Source organism: Hyperoodon ampullatus (assembly GCF_949752795.1).
Source record: "Hyperoodon ampullatus genome assembly, chromosome: 8".
Classification (NCBI taxonomy): domain Eukaryota; kingdom Metazoa; phylum Chordata; class Mammalia; order Artiodactyla; family Ziphiidae; genus Hyperoodon; species Hyperoodon ampullatus.
In genome coordinates, this window is record NC_136921.1 from 77,913,835 (window position 1) to 77,928,493 (window position 14,659).

Sequence of the window (14,659 nt, forward strand, 5' to 3'; positions counted from 1 at the left end):
AGAAGAGAGCTCTCACCAGAACCTGACCATGCTGGCATACTCATCTCAGACTTCCAGCCTCCAGAAATGTGAGAAATAATTTTCTGTTGTTTATAAGCCACTCAGTCTATGGTATGTTTTTATAGCAGCTCAAATGGACTAAGACAGTGACCCTATCTGAAAATAGGGTCTTCGCAGATGTAATCAAGGTAAGAACTGAGATGCAATCATAGTGGATCAGACTGGGCCCTATATCCAATGGCTGGTGTCCTCACAAGAAGAGATGTGGACTCAAAGAGACCCAGGGAAGAAGGTCATATGAAGACGGAAGCAGGGATTGGAGCTGGTGGAGCTCTAGCCAAGGAAGTCCAAGGATTGCCAGGGGCCACAAGAAGCTGAAAGAGGTGAGGAAGGATTCTTCCCTGGAGACTTCAAAGTATGGCCCTGCTAACCCCTTGACTTTGGACTTCTAGCCTCCAGAATGATGAATTTTTGTTGTTTTAAGCCTAATTTGTGGTAATTTGTTACAGCAACTCTAGAGAACTAATATAGTGTCCTAAGTCTTATCTATTTGGCATAGAATTGATGTTTTTAACAAAATGTAAAATGGAATAATGAGAAACTGCTGTCTCCCTACGTGATTCCTTTATTAGTTTGATTAATAATAAGACCAGCCCTGGTAGGATTTTGTGTATTGAGACTCAGTGAAATTGAGAGCCAAGAGGCCCTGGAATAGGAAATTCTGATTTGCAATTTTGCTGATGGAATTTCATTAGCATAGGTCTGACAAATCACTCTTTCATTTTAGAACGAGGCTTTACCCTCTTAGCCAAATGATTACTTACTAGTAACCACTTTACAGTGTCTCCCTCTCCCCCCACCTCAAGATGAAAGACAAAAACTGGCTCTCCATTGTCTTAACCACTACAATGGAACTGGGGTCACAAAATATTATAAGGTGCCCTAGTAAAAAAAATACTCTCTTTACATCTGCAATTAGTTAGGGAACTCTAAAAAAAAAAAGATTTAGTTCTAGATTAAAACTGAAAACTTCATTTTCATTGAAAATAAAAAAATAAGAGGGCAGAGTGTTATGTTTTAAGATATTAGAATTGGGCAAACAGGAAGAATATTTTGCTAGGCAAAGACTGTTATCTTCTCCCCTTTTATTGCAGACATCCAAGACAGCTGCTTTAGATGAGCAGGTAACTTGGGTGCGGTAAAGAGAGTGTGAAATATTTCCGCCTTCACTTTGCCAGAGCGAGGTCCATAATGCATCCTGAGTTAAATCCCTCTGGAGGCAGGTCACGCCTGGACCCTAGATAAGCTCATGTCACTAGGTGGGCCTCAGTTTTAACAAGTCTTCTTCACAGGTCCCTTTATCATGCTTAGATGTGCTGGTAAATTCCTCACCTTTACGTGCAAAGCCACTTAAAATATTTTTCTTGGAAGGTAAGGTTATTTACCACCAGTTAATTTCTTGCCACAGTTGGTAAATAACCTGAGGAACTACTTATCTAAGGCTTGTGCCTAAACTGAGTCCACATGCAGTCAAAAGCACAGACTTTCAAGCATCAAGTAGAACATCCATTTTTCCGAGCCAAAGGATTTTGCCAACCGCCTAAAGGAAGTGTGGTGTGTCGCTTAATTACTTTAAAATAATTTAAATGTGGTTTTGCAATCTAATCATTATGTTTTCAGTGTTTGTTCTTCACATTTTAGTAATTAAATATTAGATTATTTGATTAAATCTTCCTTTTTGTCTGTTCTCCACAGGGTAAAAAATATATACATATTCAAAGTGAATTTGTTGCTGTAATTTTTCTAATCAAATACCAAAGAAGAAGTTATGGTACTTCCCCCAAATTAAGACACAATATCTCATACAGGAGGAAAGGAAAGTGACAAGTAAAGTTCTCAAGAAACTATTTGCTAGTTCTGTGCCTGAAACTAACATGTTAACTACTTTTAGCAAGTCATTTAATCGCACATTTCTAATTCATAGGTGATATCCAAAGGTTTTTTCAATTTAAATCTCTTTGATAAATACTAAAGGAACAACTCCTCTAAAATTGCTCTTTAAATTTATATTAATATGACTAGCCAGTACACTTTATCCAAAACCCTCATAAATATTATTTGAACAAATGTCTGAAAGACAAACATTTCTAGGTTATTTCTGGGCACTTTTATTAAGCCACTGGTTTGATGATAGGTCCAAGGAAGCTATGCAGCATATTACCACACATGAGTTATAACTAAATAAAATCATGAGTTCAAAAGATGTGTCAGAACTTATAAAATCTAATGACTGACCTCTTGAAAGCAGTTGCCTTGGGGAAGTGTGAACTTACTCTTGAAAGCTATCATTTCAAAAAAAATTTGACAATTCCTCTTCTGATATTCAGAAAGTTTACTGACTATTGGATACATTTGAAGAGATTGAGATTAGTACACAAGAAAAATAATTTTCCCAATAGAATTCTAAAGCTACAGATATTAAAATGATCTAGTGCAAAATCACATGTTGCAGATACATATTTCACTTATTCACTAGATTTATGTTGGCATGACTTTTGATTTAATGTAGAGACATCATCTTCCCTCAAAGGACACATATGTGCTTCCACTGACAGTATTTAAAACAATATTATTAGAAGGCAATTAATTAATTCATTCATCCATTCATCCAGCTATTTTTTGCTGAGATTGCAAGGCTGGTGCTATACAAACTATAAAAATTGATAAGATACAATTGTTTTCCTCAAGATGCTTATACATAGGAGATTTCAAAAGATGCATTCTAAAATAGTTCAGTGTGTTTTGAATGGTGGCACTATTTTCAGAATAAATATGTATGGATTCTTAGATCATGTCTTTGATAAGGTTGTTGGTATCGTTATCTATTTGTAAAATCACATCATTCATGTTACTTTATAGAAACTCTAGTTATACTATCTTCATGGAGAACACAGCTAAAGGACATATTCAAGTGTTCTTTCTTCCCTTATTCTTTACAGAAAATCTCTATAATGGCAGTAAACTCATAAATTAATTTTTTCCCTTTCCTCAAGTTTTCAAATGCTGATCTAGGAATTATCTTTCTGGAAGGTGAGCTTCTGATTGACCTAGAATCCAAAAAAATTAGAAAATCCTGTTCTTTCACTGACTACTTCTCATTTTTCCTGTGTTATTTAGTACAGCATTGAAGAGTGAATTAAAATAGGATTTTCAGGACTTCCCTGGTGGTCCAGTGGTTAAGACTCTGTGCTCTCAATACAGGGGGCCCAGGTTGCATGCTACAACTAAGAGCCCACCTACTGCAGTGAAAAAGATCCCGTGTGCCACAACTAAGTCCCAGTGCAGTCAAATAAATAAATAAATATTAAAAATAAAATAAAATAGGGTTTTCCTTTTTTTCTGAATTACACACTTATCCTTGTTACCTTGTTATTTTAGAATGCAATGTACATTTACTTATACAATTAATAAAGTAATAACTATTCTCTAGTTAATGAATAAAACTGAGGTATCTTTAACTGAAAGTAAATATATGTAAGCTAAAATTGCTGAATCCAGGAAAGTATACGGAAAAGAATTTTGAATATCTGAAGATTTTTACTTCACTTCACATCCCATCTTAATTTCAAGTTTTACAAGACATCATCTTAGAATTGATTTCTGAATTCTTTATTGCCCCTTGTCTTGGGTTAATGTGTTAAACTAGTTCTTAAGAATTTCTTTTTTCTTTGCATGTGTCCAAATCTCAGAAGAAGTAGCCTTTTTTTCCCACCCAAATGCTAGTTGAATTCAACCACATGTGTGTGGTAAATGGAGCATCCACATAGCATTCACTTATTATCTGTCCTATTTTGTATTCTCCATATAGGATATAAGATACAATTGATATTTTCCTAAAACATGATTTATTTTTACACAAAAAATCCTTATAAATCACTGAATAAAACTATCCAAAAATATCCAGATATATGTGATCACAAACCATAACAAAACGCAGACTTTCCTATTTGATACCACTTTACTTAAAAACTAGAATGAATATGCATATATATGAAATACATCTAATCATTTTAATTTATATAAAATTTAATAAACAGTAGGTTGTCTCTAAACCAAGGATACCCAATGTAATTATTTTCCTTGGATTCAATGGCTAATAATTATTCAGATTATTTTAAGCAAATCAAGGATTGTGTTCTCTTTTGAAAAATGATCTTTATTGTATTTTTAAAGAGGTAATATTAATTATGGATATCAGAGAGTTGATTGAAAAAGTGAAGTTTGGAACATGAGGTATATGATTTATTCTTAATAAAATTCTAAATATATACACATTAAAAATTGTCTGGGGCTTCCCTGGTGGCGCAGTGGTTGAGAGTCCGCCTGCCGATGCAGGGGACACGAGTTCGTGCCCCGGTCCAGGAAGATCCCACATGCCGTGGAGTGGCTGGGCCCGTGAGCCATGGCCACTGAGCCTGCGCGTCCGGAGCCTGTGCTCCGCAATGGGAGAGGCCACAGCAGTGAGAGGCCTGCGTACCGCAAAAAAAAAAAAAAAAAAAAAAAAAAAAAAATTGTCTGGCACAAAATTGCTGAAGGGATCACTACCTTTGTGTTTTTTACCTTGATATTTTTCTATAAAAGCAAGTAGTGTCAGTTTGGATACATTTCAAATAGTCCTTTGATAGCTGAGAATTTCATTAAAAGATAAGGAAAAGATAGCAATCATACTCCACCAGCCCATCCAGTTCTGCTTTCTTCTATATGTTCCTGGGTCTAAAAGAAGAAAAAGATCAAATAAAGCATAGTATTAGCAGGACAGTTTTCCCTAAATATAATCTGGACATTTGAACAAGTTAAACTGCCTGGTCGGAGTATGTTATTGCTAGTCAGCTAACTTCACACTTGAGTTTAAGATGACTATATTCAAAATCTAATACAACAGCACCATTGCATACACAAGGATGATCTAAGGGCTGTATCTTATTGCAAACCATTCATAATTCTGGTTAAATTTTCCATAAGGCAGTGACTGGAATTATGACAATATCTATGGAGGCTTAGAACAAGCCAGACACTTGGTGTCATGTAGGTAAAAAGGCATTTCACAGTGGAGTTTAGGTTAATTTTTTTCTTCTCTCAATCTTATGAAGCAGCTAGAAATCTTAAAATTTGCACTGAATCTTATTTTGGAATATATTTTAGCATAGTACAATCAATCATTTATTGAACAGATGTTTAATAAGCCTAAAAAAATGAATAGACTTTTCTAGACAATTAGAGGAAAAACATTCTAGATAGAATGAAAAGCATAGAGACAAGGCCAGCTTAGAAAACCACATGTGGCTCAGTATGGCTGAATGGAGGGCGACTGTGGGAAAGAGAAGATGAGAGAATGTAGAGGGATCAGCAAGATTGTACAGAAAATTTTATTCCACCCTAGGAAATTTGGATTTCTCCTGTAGGTAAGTCCTTTGAAAGACTTCAGAATCACAATTTAAAAAATATAATTGGGAACATGATACAGAGAATGGATTAAGTGGGTAAGATAGAAGGAAGCACAAAGAGCCATTAGAAGGCTACTATAATGTTGGAAAAAGGATGCTGAAGACCCAAATCTACGTAGCGGTAGTGAGGGTGGAGCAGAGAAGATGTAGCCAGAGATACATAAAAGTTCAAATCCTCAGAATGAACTTGTAGGGCAAGTGGTAATTGAAAACCTCTAGTATTAGATAAAAATCACCTAGGAGAATAATAGAGAGTTGTGACAGAGACTATAGGATAATTAGCAACCATTTCCTGTTTTTGCTAGGACTTCAGGTAGGCTACATTTTCCAGGCCCCCTTCCAGTTGGATGTGGTCATGTGTTAAGTTCTAACCCAGGGTATGTGACCAGAAGTGACTCGTGCTGTTTGTACACTTAATCTGTAAAACCCTCTCACATGATCCTCCATTCTTTTTCCACCCGCCACCCCCCTCCCTCCCCGGTGGATGTTGATGACCAGGTTTGAATAACCTTGAATACCCTTAGATGCCACTAGATGAAGATAGCAGAAATGTTATCAACCTGTGTTCCTGAATGACTCTGTTAAGCAGGGGACCCCATCCCATACCCTCACCATTCCCCACTTACCTGGACTCACTATTAGATGGTTACATGAATGTGCAAAAAATTTCTATTGTATTAACCCACTGAATTTTTGGAGGGGTTTTGTTGTTGTTATTGTTATAGAAGTTAGCCTATCTTGAAAATACATTAACTTGGAAAATAATAAGATTTCTAGAGAAGTCAGAAGAGGAAGAGCTGGAAAGGAAAAGAACAGTCAGTAAAGTAGAAGGAGAACCATGAGAGAGTACTGTCAAAAAAAGCAAGGGAATAATAAATTTTAAAACACAGTTTGGATTTTCTCTTACAAGGATAGGCCAGTGTCTCAGAGAGAACAAGTTAAGACAAGACTTAATAAAGTAAAACTTTTTTGATTCATTGTTTCTAGTTATTAAGATAAAATTAATTTTAATTCCCTTTTCAGAGAAGAAAGAATACTATGATGTTTCTCCCCCAAACTACAAATTTCTTAATAAATCTTATGAATATTGTTATATTAAGCAATTATTGCCAGTTTCCTTTGCCTCTTTGTTTTGGGTATGACTCCCAACATGAATAAAGTGTTGCCAAGTCACTTAACCTTAAATGTTATTTGTTTTCAAAACAAAACACACACACACACACACCCCAGTCATGAGTATTGTTACTGGAAAATTCAACCTTGTTTTTCTTAAATCTGAAAATACGTTCCATGAACTTACCAGACTATTTTGAAACAGAGGTTGTTTTGAAATTCTAAGGTTATTGAAACCTGGTATTCTAAACTTAATCACTGATTTTGGCCATAAAACTAAAGCTTATATTCCAGGGAATTCCACATCTCATTGAATGAGCATCTTATATGTTCTGTCAGTTTGGATTAAGTTGTCTCAGATTTGATAAATTAGAATTTCAAATTCCAAAGCAATCACAGTTTTAAATGCCTAGTTTTAAGAGCTAAAAATTGTATCTAAATGACCAATCTTATAGTTTTACACTAGTAAAATTAAAGCAATAATTCCTAGTATCTAGATTCAATGAAAACGTTAAAGATATATTCACCCAAAGTTGACTAATCAGATAGATGGCTTTTAATTAACTAGAACAATCAAGTTTATTCTTTTTTTTTTCTTTTTTTGCCTATGATACTGCATTAAAGCCAAAAAATCTTTCTGCTTTGTATATCAAACTATAAATAAAAAAAAATCAGCTCTAGCATATTCCATCAAAATTAGTCAAGCTTCTTATAGACACAGTAGTGATTTAAAAATATTTTTAGCCTGAGTAATGTTGACTATTATAGTCCTGATATACTTCCAAACAGATTCATATGACTTTTTTCTTGCAAAACATAATGTCCTAATTTCTAGATGGAATTTAGTGTTTTACTTTGATTGCTTTGTGCTTTTTTTCTTACTTTATAAAATAGGTTTATTCTATATTTGGTTTAATGAAACATTTCTTCATAATTAGATGTCTCATGAAATGTACCCATAAAATTTCCTATTTAAAGAAAACATTTTGTGTTTCTTAGTCTCTAATATGAGTACTTATGAACAGGCTTATTTTGAAGCTTTTCTATTGGTGAAGTAGTTTTCTGACTCATTAATTCAACAGATTATGTTTGGATTTGAGCAATAAAAACAATTAAAACTCAACTATAAATCTGTGCCTAGTTTTTACGTTTTTTCTCCCTAAAATTAGCACAGTATTGAGCACTCTTCTAAGATAACAGGATAGCAAGATAATTTGATCTGTTTCATGTTATTCTTAGTTATCTACATTTGATTTTCAAATGGGAGTATTTGGCTTTCCTTTGATAATATTTGTTTACTTTGGAGTTTTCATTTTTCAGTTTTGACATTGAATAGAACATGTTACCATTTGCATTTTTTCTCTAATTCTTTTGAATAGAACACAACTATTTCCTTAATGGACCCATCTTATCTTTTCATCTTCATTATTTTGATTTTTTTGACTGCCAACCTTATAATCTTAAAAGGATGGATTTCCATCCTAATTCAAAACCAGATACCTGATTTTCCCAGTATTACATTGTTTCATTTAGTCTTTTTCTCTATTCAGTTTCAATGCTAAAGTCTTTCAAGAAAACAAAAGGTATCTTATTTATTTAATAAAAATAATGAAACTTTGAATAGAGAGTGTTTTTTTGCAATCAGGAGTTGAATGCAGTAATTCTGCTTTATAATATAAAATGTTAGCTATAGATAAGTCATCACTCTTGTACTTTCATCTTCAGAAACACACCTCTGTGGTTTTAATACAACCTACCTTTGGACAACTCCATGTCTTCCAGTCTTCTCTGAAATCACATATAGATAAGACTGAAACATTCTGGATTCTTTTCAGCCACTGCAAACATATTCGATCATCAGTAACCCATGTAAGCCAACTGAAATAATAATCACTGCAAACAAATCAAAACAGACAGTCACAACCATAAATCAATATCACATTCAAATAATTTCTTAATTTGTGCTTTCTAAAGGATGTATTTTGTTACTCTGTAATATTTATTCCATAGATAAGGAAGGCAAAACATTTCTTTCTCTTCAGAGAGAGTTTAAATATACCTGCTGACTTTTAAAGAATATCTATAAGAGAGTTCATTCATCTAATAGAATTACTTTACACTTTAGTTTTCTCCCAGTTGGTATTTTTATATCTCAGGAAAAAATTTAAAACAGAAGGCCAAAGCTACTGGTTAATCTAGAGGAGAAAAAGCATTAAACTGGCTATTTTCCCATAGCTAAACTCAAGTTTTCACTTCTTAACTAGTTAAAAGAGAGCTAAGTGGGTAAAAGATAGGCAGGCTTGTGTTGGAAGCCGAGTTTTAGCTGTGACCATGGTCAGGGGTTGAAATTCGGGTTAATAAAATGGAGATGATGTATGCAAAGTAACTCAAACAATGCTTGGCACAAAGTGGATGTCAATGAAAGGCAGCAATGGTTACTTGGCTCTGAGGGTGAACTTGTAGTTAAGAGAACAGCAATGTAAATGAACCACAGAATGTTGAACATAAATCTAAAAGAACTCACAGAGCTAGAAGGGGTCTCTGGCTCAGATTCTGGCTTTATCTCCTCCTAGTTATACTACCTTAGGCTAATTACTTAACATATCCATGCCTCTGTTTCTATATAAAATGGGAATAATAATAGTACCAGTTTTAAAGCTTTCTGTAAAGATCTACTGAGAACGCTTAAAGTGCTTACAGACTATGCTCACTACATAGTGAGTGCTCAAAAAATGTTAGCTATTACTATTGTATTGTTAGTATTTTACAGTTGCTTTAAACAAGCCTCATGACTCCTTACATGATGCTCTTCCTATCATTCTGCTTGTTTCCTAAGGAGAATGACACATAAAAAACCAGATGCATTCAGTCAAGTTTTCATCAACTAGATTAGGGTGGGGAATAATGGATAATTAAAAAAATTAAAGCTATTTTTGATTATCTGAGAGGGGATTCATCTTGGCAAAGCCCAGCAGAGGCCTTTGATGAGGATTTTTTTCCTATTAGTGATCAATCATCTGGCCCCGGCTGACTTCCTTCCTGAGGCAGGAGGAGAGGAGTCAAGCCTTGGCCTGATAGGGTGTGGGAAGGGCTAAGGAAGACCACCAGGCAGGGCTCTCAGACCCCTCCCCTTTACCCACTTCAACCTGAATGACCAGGACTAATCAGACAAGATGTACGTAGGGCACCATGCTGGGGAAGTGAGAATGCTTCAGTCCCTGTCTGCCTGCAGTTAATCCCAAAACAGATAATTCTACAACCAGACCGTTTCAAATAGACTACATCCTAGTGAAAAATGCTAATATTTGGAGAGGGTTGGCATATCTTCTCCTGTTTGTCATACACATGTGATAAGCATGATCTACAAACCCTGGGAGAAAGTAGGTCAGACTTGGAAGAAGCCAGGATGAGGATATATATGAATTTTACTATCTCTCTGTTTGTCTCTAGCTTACACTCACACATCCAGAAGTAGCACTTAGACTGAGCACCATGGTCATCTTTACATGTGTGAAAAGGGCTAATACTTTCAAATCAATTTAAGAAACTTATTTGTGAATTTTGATTTTGTTATATATTTAGCTGGGCATGCTAATTTTATTTATTTATTTATTTTTGCTGTAGCATATACATCATAAACTCATTAGAAAAGAAATGTAAACCTTGATGAAGAAATTTCAGTGTTAAAATTCAGTTTGAAAAGGGAAGCAACAGAGATGAATATACCTTGAGGCTATCATTGCTGGAACTGGCACTTCTCTGGGACCTACATGCTCAGGGTAAGTGGCATCAACAATAAAGATCCGAACAATGGGATTCTTAGCTCCAGCCTGTGAAGAAAATGGAGATATATAAGCTCATAATATTCTAATTATCACCAAATTTTAAAGACAGTTTAGGAATTTAGGCATATTTTTTATAAGCTAACAATGTTAGGTATATTATTGTTGAAAACATTCTAATTATAACATGACCACGAATTTCACTTCAGTGCAATTACAAATATTGTGCAACCAGAGTGAAAACACATATTTTAAGTGATTAATGAGGGAGTTTTGATTCATAGGGAAAAATATTTGGGCTATAAAAATCAGTTCTGTAAGTGATATTCTCTTTTCTGACTTTTAAGACAGATATTTCCCATTATAATTGTTATTAGGATAATTAATTATAATAATATTGCTTCACATGCCAAGGGGAGTGCCGAGGGGGATTGATTTTGGTAAGAAAGGGTAAAGAATAGATAATGAAAGATACCTTTTGCTTTTATCCTGTAATTTGGTCTAGGACAATTACCAGATAGTCTACTAGCTGGTTACATTATTACTGCTATCAATACTCCCAAATTAGGAAAATTCCACCTCAAAATAAAGTATCATGGGATTTTCACTGTTCTTGCTTTGTGCTTTACGTGCTAGTATATGCCCTAGATTTACATGACAGTATAGTTCATGCCCAGACATCTACATAGAGTTCAGTTACTTTACCACAGAAAAAGAGAATCTTATAATTGTCAAACAATTTAAATCCACAAAATTTAGATATATAGCCATAAATGGCTCCACGCTATTTGGCTTTATCAAAGAAATTGTCCAGACTCTCCTCACACCTTCCTGTTTCACTCTGAGGTTTAGGTGGGACTTTCTGCTTCTTTCAAGTTGTTTCACTTCTCAGTTCAATGTCAGATGTTTCAGCAACTTCAGCCTTCAAAGAAACGTGAGAATTTGGGTCCTGACTTCTCTGTCCATGTGAGTCACTTCTCAATTCTGGATTTCTGCATCTCTTCCTGCACCCTACCACCTTCTAAAGATCCAAGTTCTTTTACATCTTTTGGGTTCCAAGTATCATACCTCTCACTTCCAAACATCTCAGCTTCCAGACTTTATATACAACCCTGAGGTGTCTCTTACCTAAACACTCATCTCCCACCCATTGCCTTTTCTCAAAAGACTTTTAACATAAATTTTAGACTATCTGGAATTTCTGTTTCTCTTGATATGGCCACTTTGACTTGCTTTGGAATCCACTTGTGTGTATGCATATCCATCCCGTCTTTGTCACATATAGGGACCCATTGGCTCCATCTATGACAGTGTTCCCCTTGACAAGGGAAAAAAATTGTGACTTAAGAACAAAGAGCTAAATTCTAAAATCACTTCCACTCCTTGTGCAAGAGGAGAATTTATGATTTGATCCCCTTTCAGATTTCTTGTCTAAATTAAATTAGGATACGACGTTTCTCCACTGTGACCTGGCCGTTCTTCTTTTGCATACAGGTTGACTGTCTTGAGACATGGGACTGTATGTGAAGTATGTAAGTTAAGGATTCTAGAATGTTTATACGAGAAACTGAGGGCTTACACCATGTCTAATTCCCTCAAAGAAGAACCTAGGCTCATAAACTTAACCTACCATGTATGTCCAGAAAAGACCATAACTCAGGCTTACTTCGACATGAGAGGAACACCACATTCAAGATTTTAATTTCCCATTCTACTTTGAATTTACATGAGAATTCAAGAGGGAATTGCAAAACAGAACTTTACCCGAATTTGGAGCATGAAATATGAAAAAAATTAAAATTAAGTTAAGCTTGTTTTTCCTCCATGATCTAGACCATATGTTTTTCAAAGACTCTGCAATGGATTTTGCAAAGACTACTTCATCCAGCCCAACCAGATGTCCAAAGCAACAGATGTCCACATAAATAATAGAGCACAGTACAATGTTTGCCTTACAATGCACAAGGATAAGAAGCTCTCCAAACTTGTTGATCCCACCTCTATTCATGGTATTGGTTGCTCATTTTGACACCAGGGAAATGGAAGCATCTGCTAAAAGTATTCCACATACCTTTGGGTATGGAATATTTATTGTTCTAGGATATTGTTCATCGCCATAATAGGAATAGGCAATAACTGGTATCTCTGTATCATTAAATTCTGCATATGCCAAAAATTTTCCATTAGGAGACCACCAGAGAGCATATTTTGTAGCAAGCATTTCCTCTGAAAAATAAATACTACCATATTAATTACTATGACAGTGTACTGTTAAAATCATCATAAATACATTGTATATAACCATTTATTAACTGAAATAATTTATTTAATGTGGATATGACATATGCCATGCTTTGGTTATCAAAAGATAAATGATCTAGGTTTAGAGGAATAGTTTAACTTAATACCCTATATCAAACATCAATTAGTCTTCTGGGGAATTGACATTAATCAGAAATGTAATTTTTAAAATAAATAGTAAACATCTCAGCAATAATTAATTTTCCCTGTTGGGGCCGCTTCTGATTTTTACAGTCATCTAAAGTAGCCAAAACAAGGACAACTGTACTTATACTACAGAGTGACATAAATTTGAAAGTTAACTTTCTCTCCTGGGAATATTTTAAATAAAAACAGTTAATTCAGTTATATACATTTTTAATAAAGGCAAGGACTAGAAAACCTTTTAAAGTCCAGTTAATTCCTAGATACTACATGACCCAGAAAGAGGACAAAATTCATGAGAGCATCAAGAGCCGAGAATATTTTCCTGCAAAATAATACAGACAGTTGTTTAGTTTTGGAAAAAAGGTTTATTTTGCAAGAAAAAAACAAACCCGAGAAAATGTACTAACGCAGCATCTAAGGACCAGATACTTCTTGGAATATAAATTATTACTACCACTTTATAATGCTCATGAAAATAAATTCTGCAAGTCAGATAACAAGAGTTTGTTCTTTCAGAATTTGCACGTCCTGTTCATAACCTGATAACAGCTTTCAGAAATGCCACCATTCATCTCAGTAACATACCACTCATCTAAACGTTACTAAACGTGTGCGATTATTTTCAATTAAAAGCCTAACGGTAGCAGTAAAAAAAGAATACAGCGTACCTTCATAAACCCAGTCTGGGATTCCATTAAATATTTTATTTTCTTTTCCATTATATGTTATTTGAAAAGGTGGGTCTTCTGGTCTTTGTTTCAGATAGATATTGTTTTGATAGACATATGCCTAGAAGTGGTGGTAAGTTAGTTAACAAGGAGAAATTTCATAAGAAATACAATAAAGCCTGCATGTTTGTGTTAATTATTCACCTAATACTTATAAAAAGAGTGATAATCCAGATGCAAAAAGCCTCACGCCTAAGATATCATTTTAATAGGTCAAGAAACCCCAACCAACTTATATTAACATTATGATTTTTAACATAACATAAAAATTATTATTTTAAAGTCTATATATTAAATAGAGAATAAAGCCTGCTATTATATTCGTTGCCTTTATTACCTAAATAAATAATTGTGTATATTGACAGAAAGTCAAATAAATCTCTGAATATTAATAGCTAGCCAGATCTAATCTTTATTTAGAGTCCTTAAATAAGAGCTTGGACAAAATTTCATGTTGTCTGAAGCTAGTCTGGGAAACTTGTGAAAACCATATTTTTCCTGAGCTTTCTGGCACAACGCATTCTGGCTGAGTATAAGGATAAAGTTTTTGACTGCGATATTTAAAGAAGTCTATCCATGAGCTTGAGATTTTACGGAATTCTCAGATGGGTTTCAATTTATCAAAACTCTTCCCGTTTTTAACCACTTAAAATAGTCATAAATGTATTTTTTTTTCTTTCAGGCACGGAAATTTAACAAAGGCCAAAATCAAATGGCTCCTCTTTTATTTGAATGATTAAACACTTCTATAATTTAAACATTTACTAATTTACTCCCAACAGGCGACCAGCATAAATACTGAATTGGACGAGGAAGCTCATTTCTTCTTATAAACTCTCTAGAAGAAAAGAAAGAAAATAAATAAATAAACTTTGCTGTTCAATGCAAATAACAGGTATAAAAAGAAAAAATAAACAAACAATAAACATAAAGCATCATCGTTTCTGCTTCTTCAAACCTAATGGAAAAAATGTGACAACATGGGACAGAGGACATGGGGTAGTAGTTGGAATTCTTCACTAGTTACTTACAGGTCGTTTAACTTCTGACCTTTTATATTGAGGTGAGTGGATTAATGGGTTAT

General features: G+C 34.4%; 1 protein-coding gene across 1 annotated transcript in view; it reads right to left on the minus strand.

The window, feature by feature from the left end:
- Positions 1–14,659, minus strand: part of FAP (fibroblast activation protein alpha) — a gene marked incomplete at its 5' end in the record, with an annotated part of 71,191 nt that overhangs the window by 33,209 nt on the left and 23,323 nt on the right. The window contains 6 exons of the mRNA XM_079710621.1: positions 4,729–4,773; positions 8,375–8,510; positions 10,344–10,447; positions 12,471–12,625; positions 13,516–13,636; positions 14,341–14,413. Coding sequence (XP_079566747.1) covers positions 4,729–4,773; positions 8,375–8,510; positions 10,344–10,447; positions 12,471–12,625; positions 13,516–13,636; positions 14,341–14,413 — 634 coding nt within the window. The remainder of the gene's footprint in view (positions 1–4,728; positions 4,774–8,374; positions 8,511–10,343; positions 10,448–12,470; positions 12,626–13,515; positions 13,637–14,340; positions 14,414–14,659) is intronic.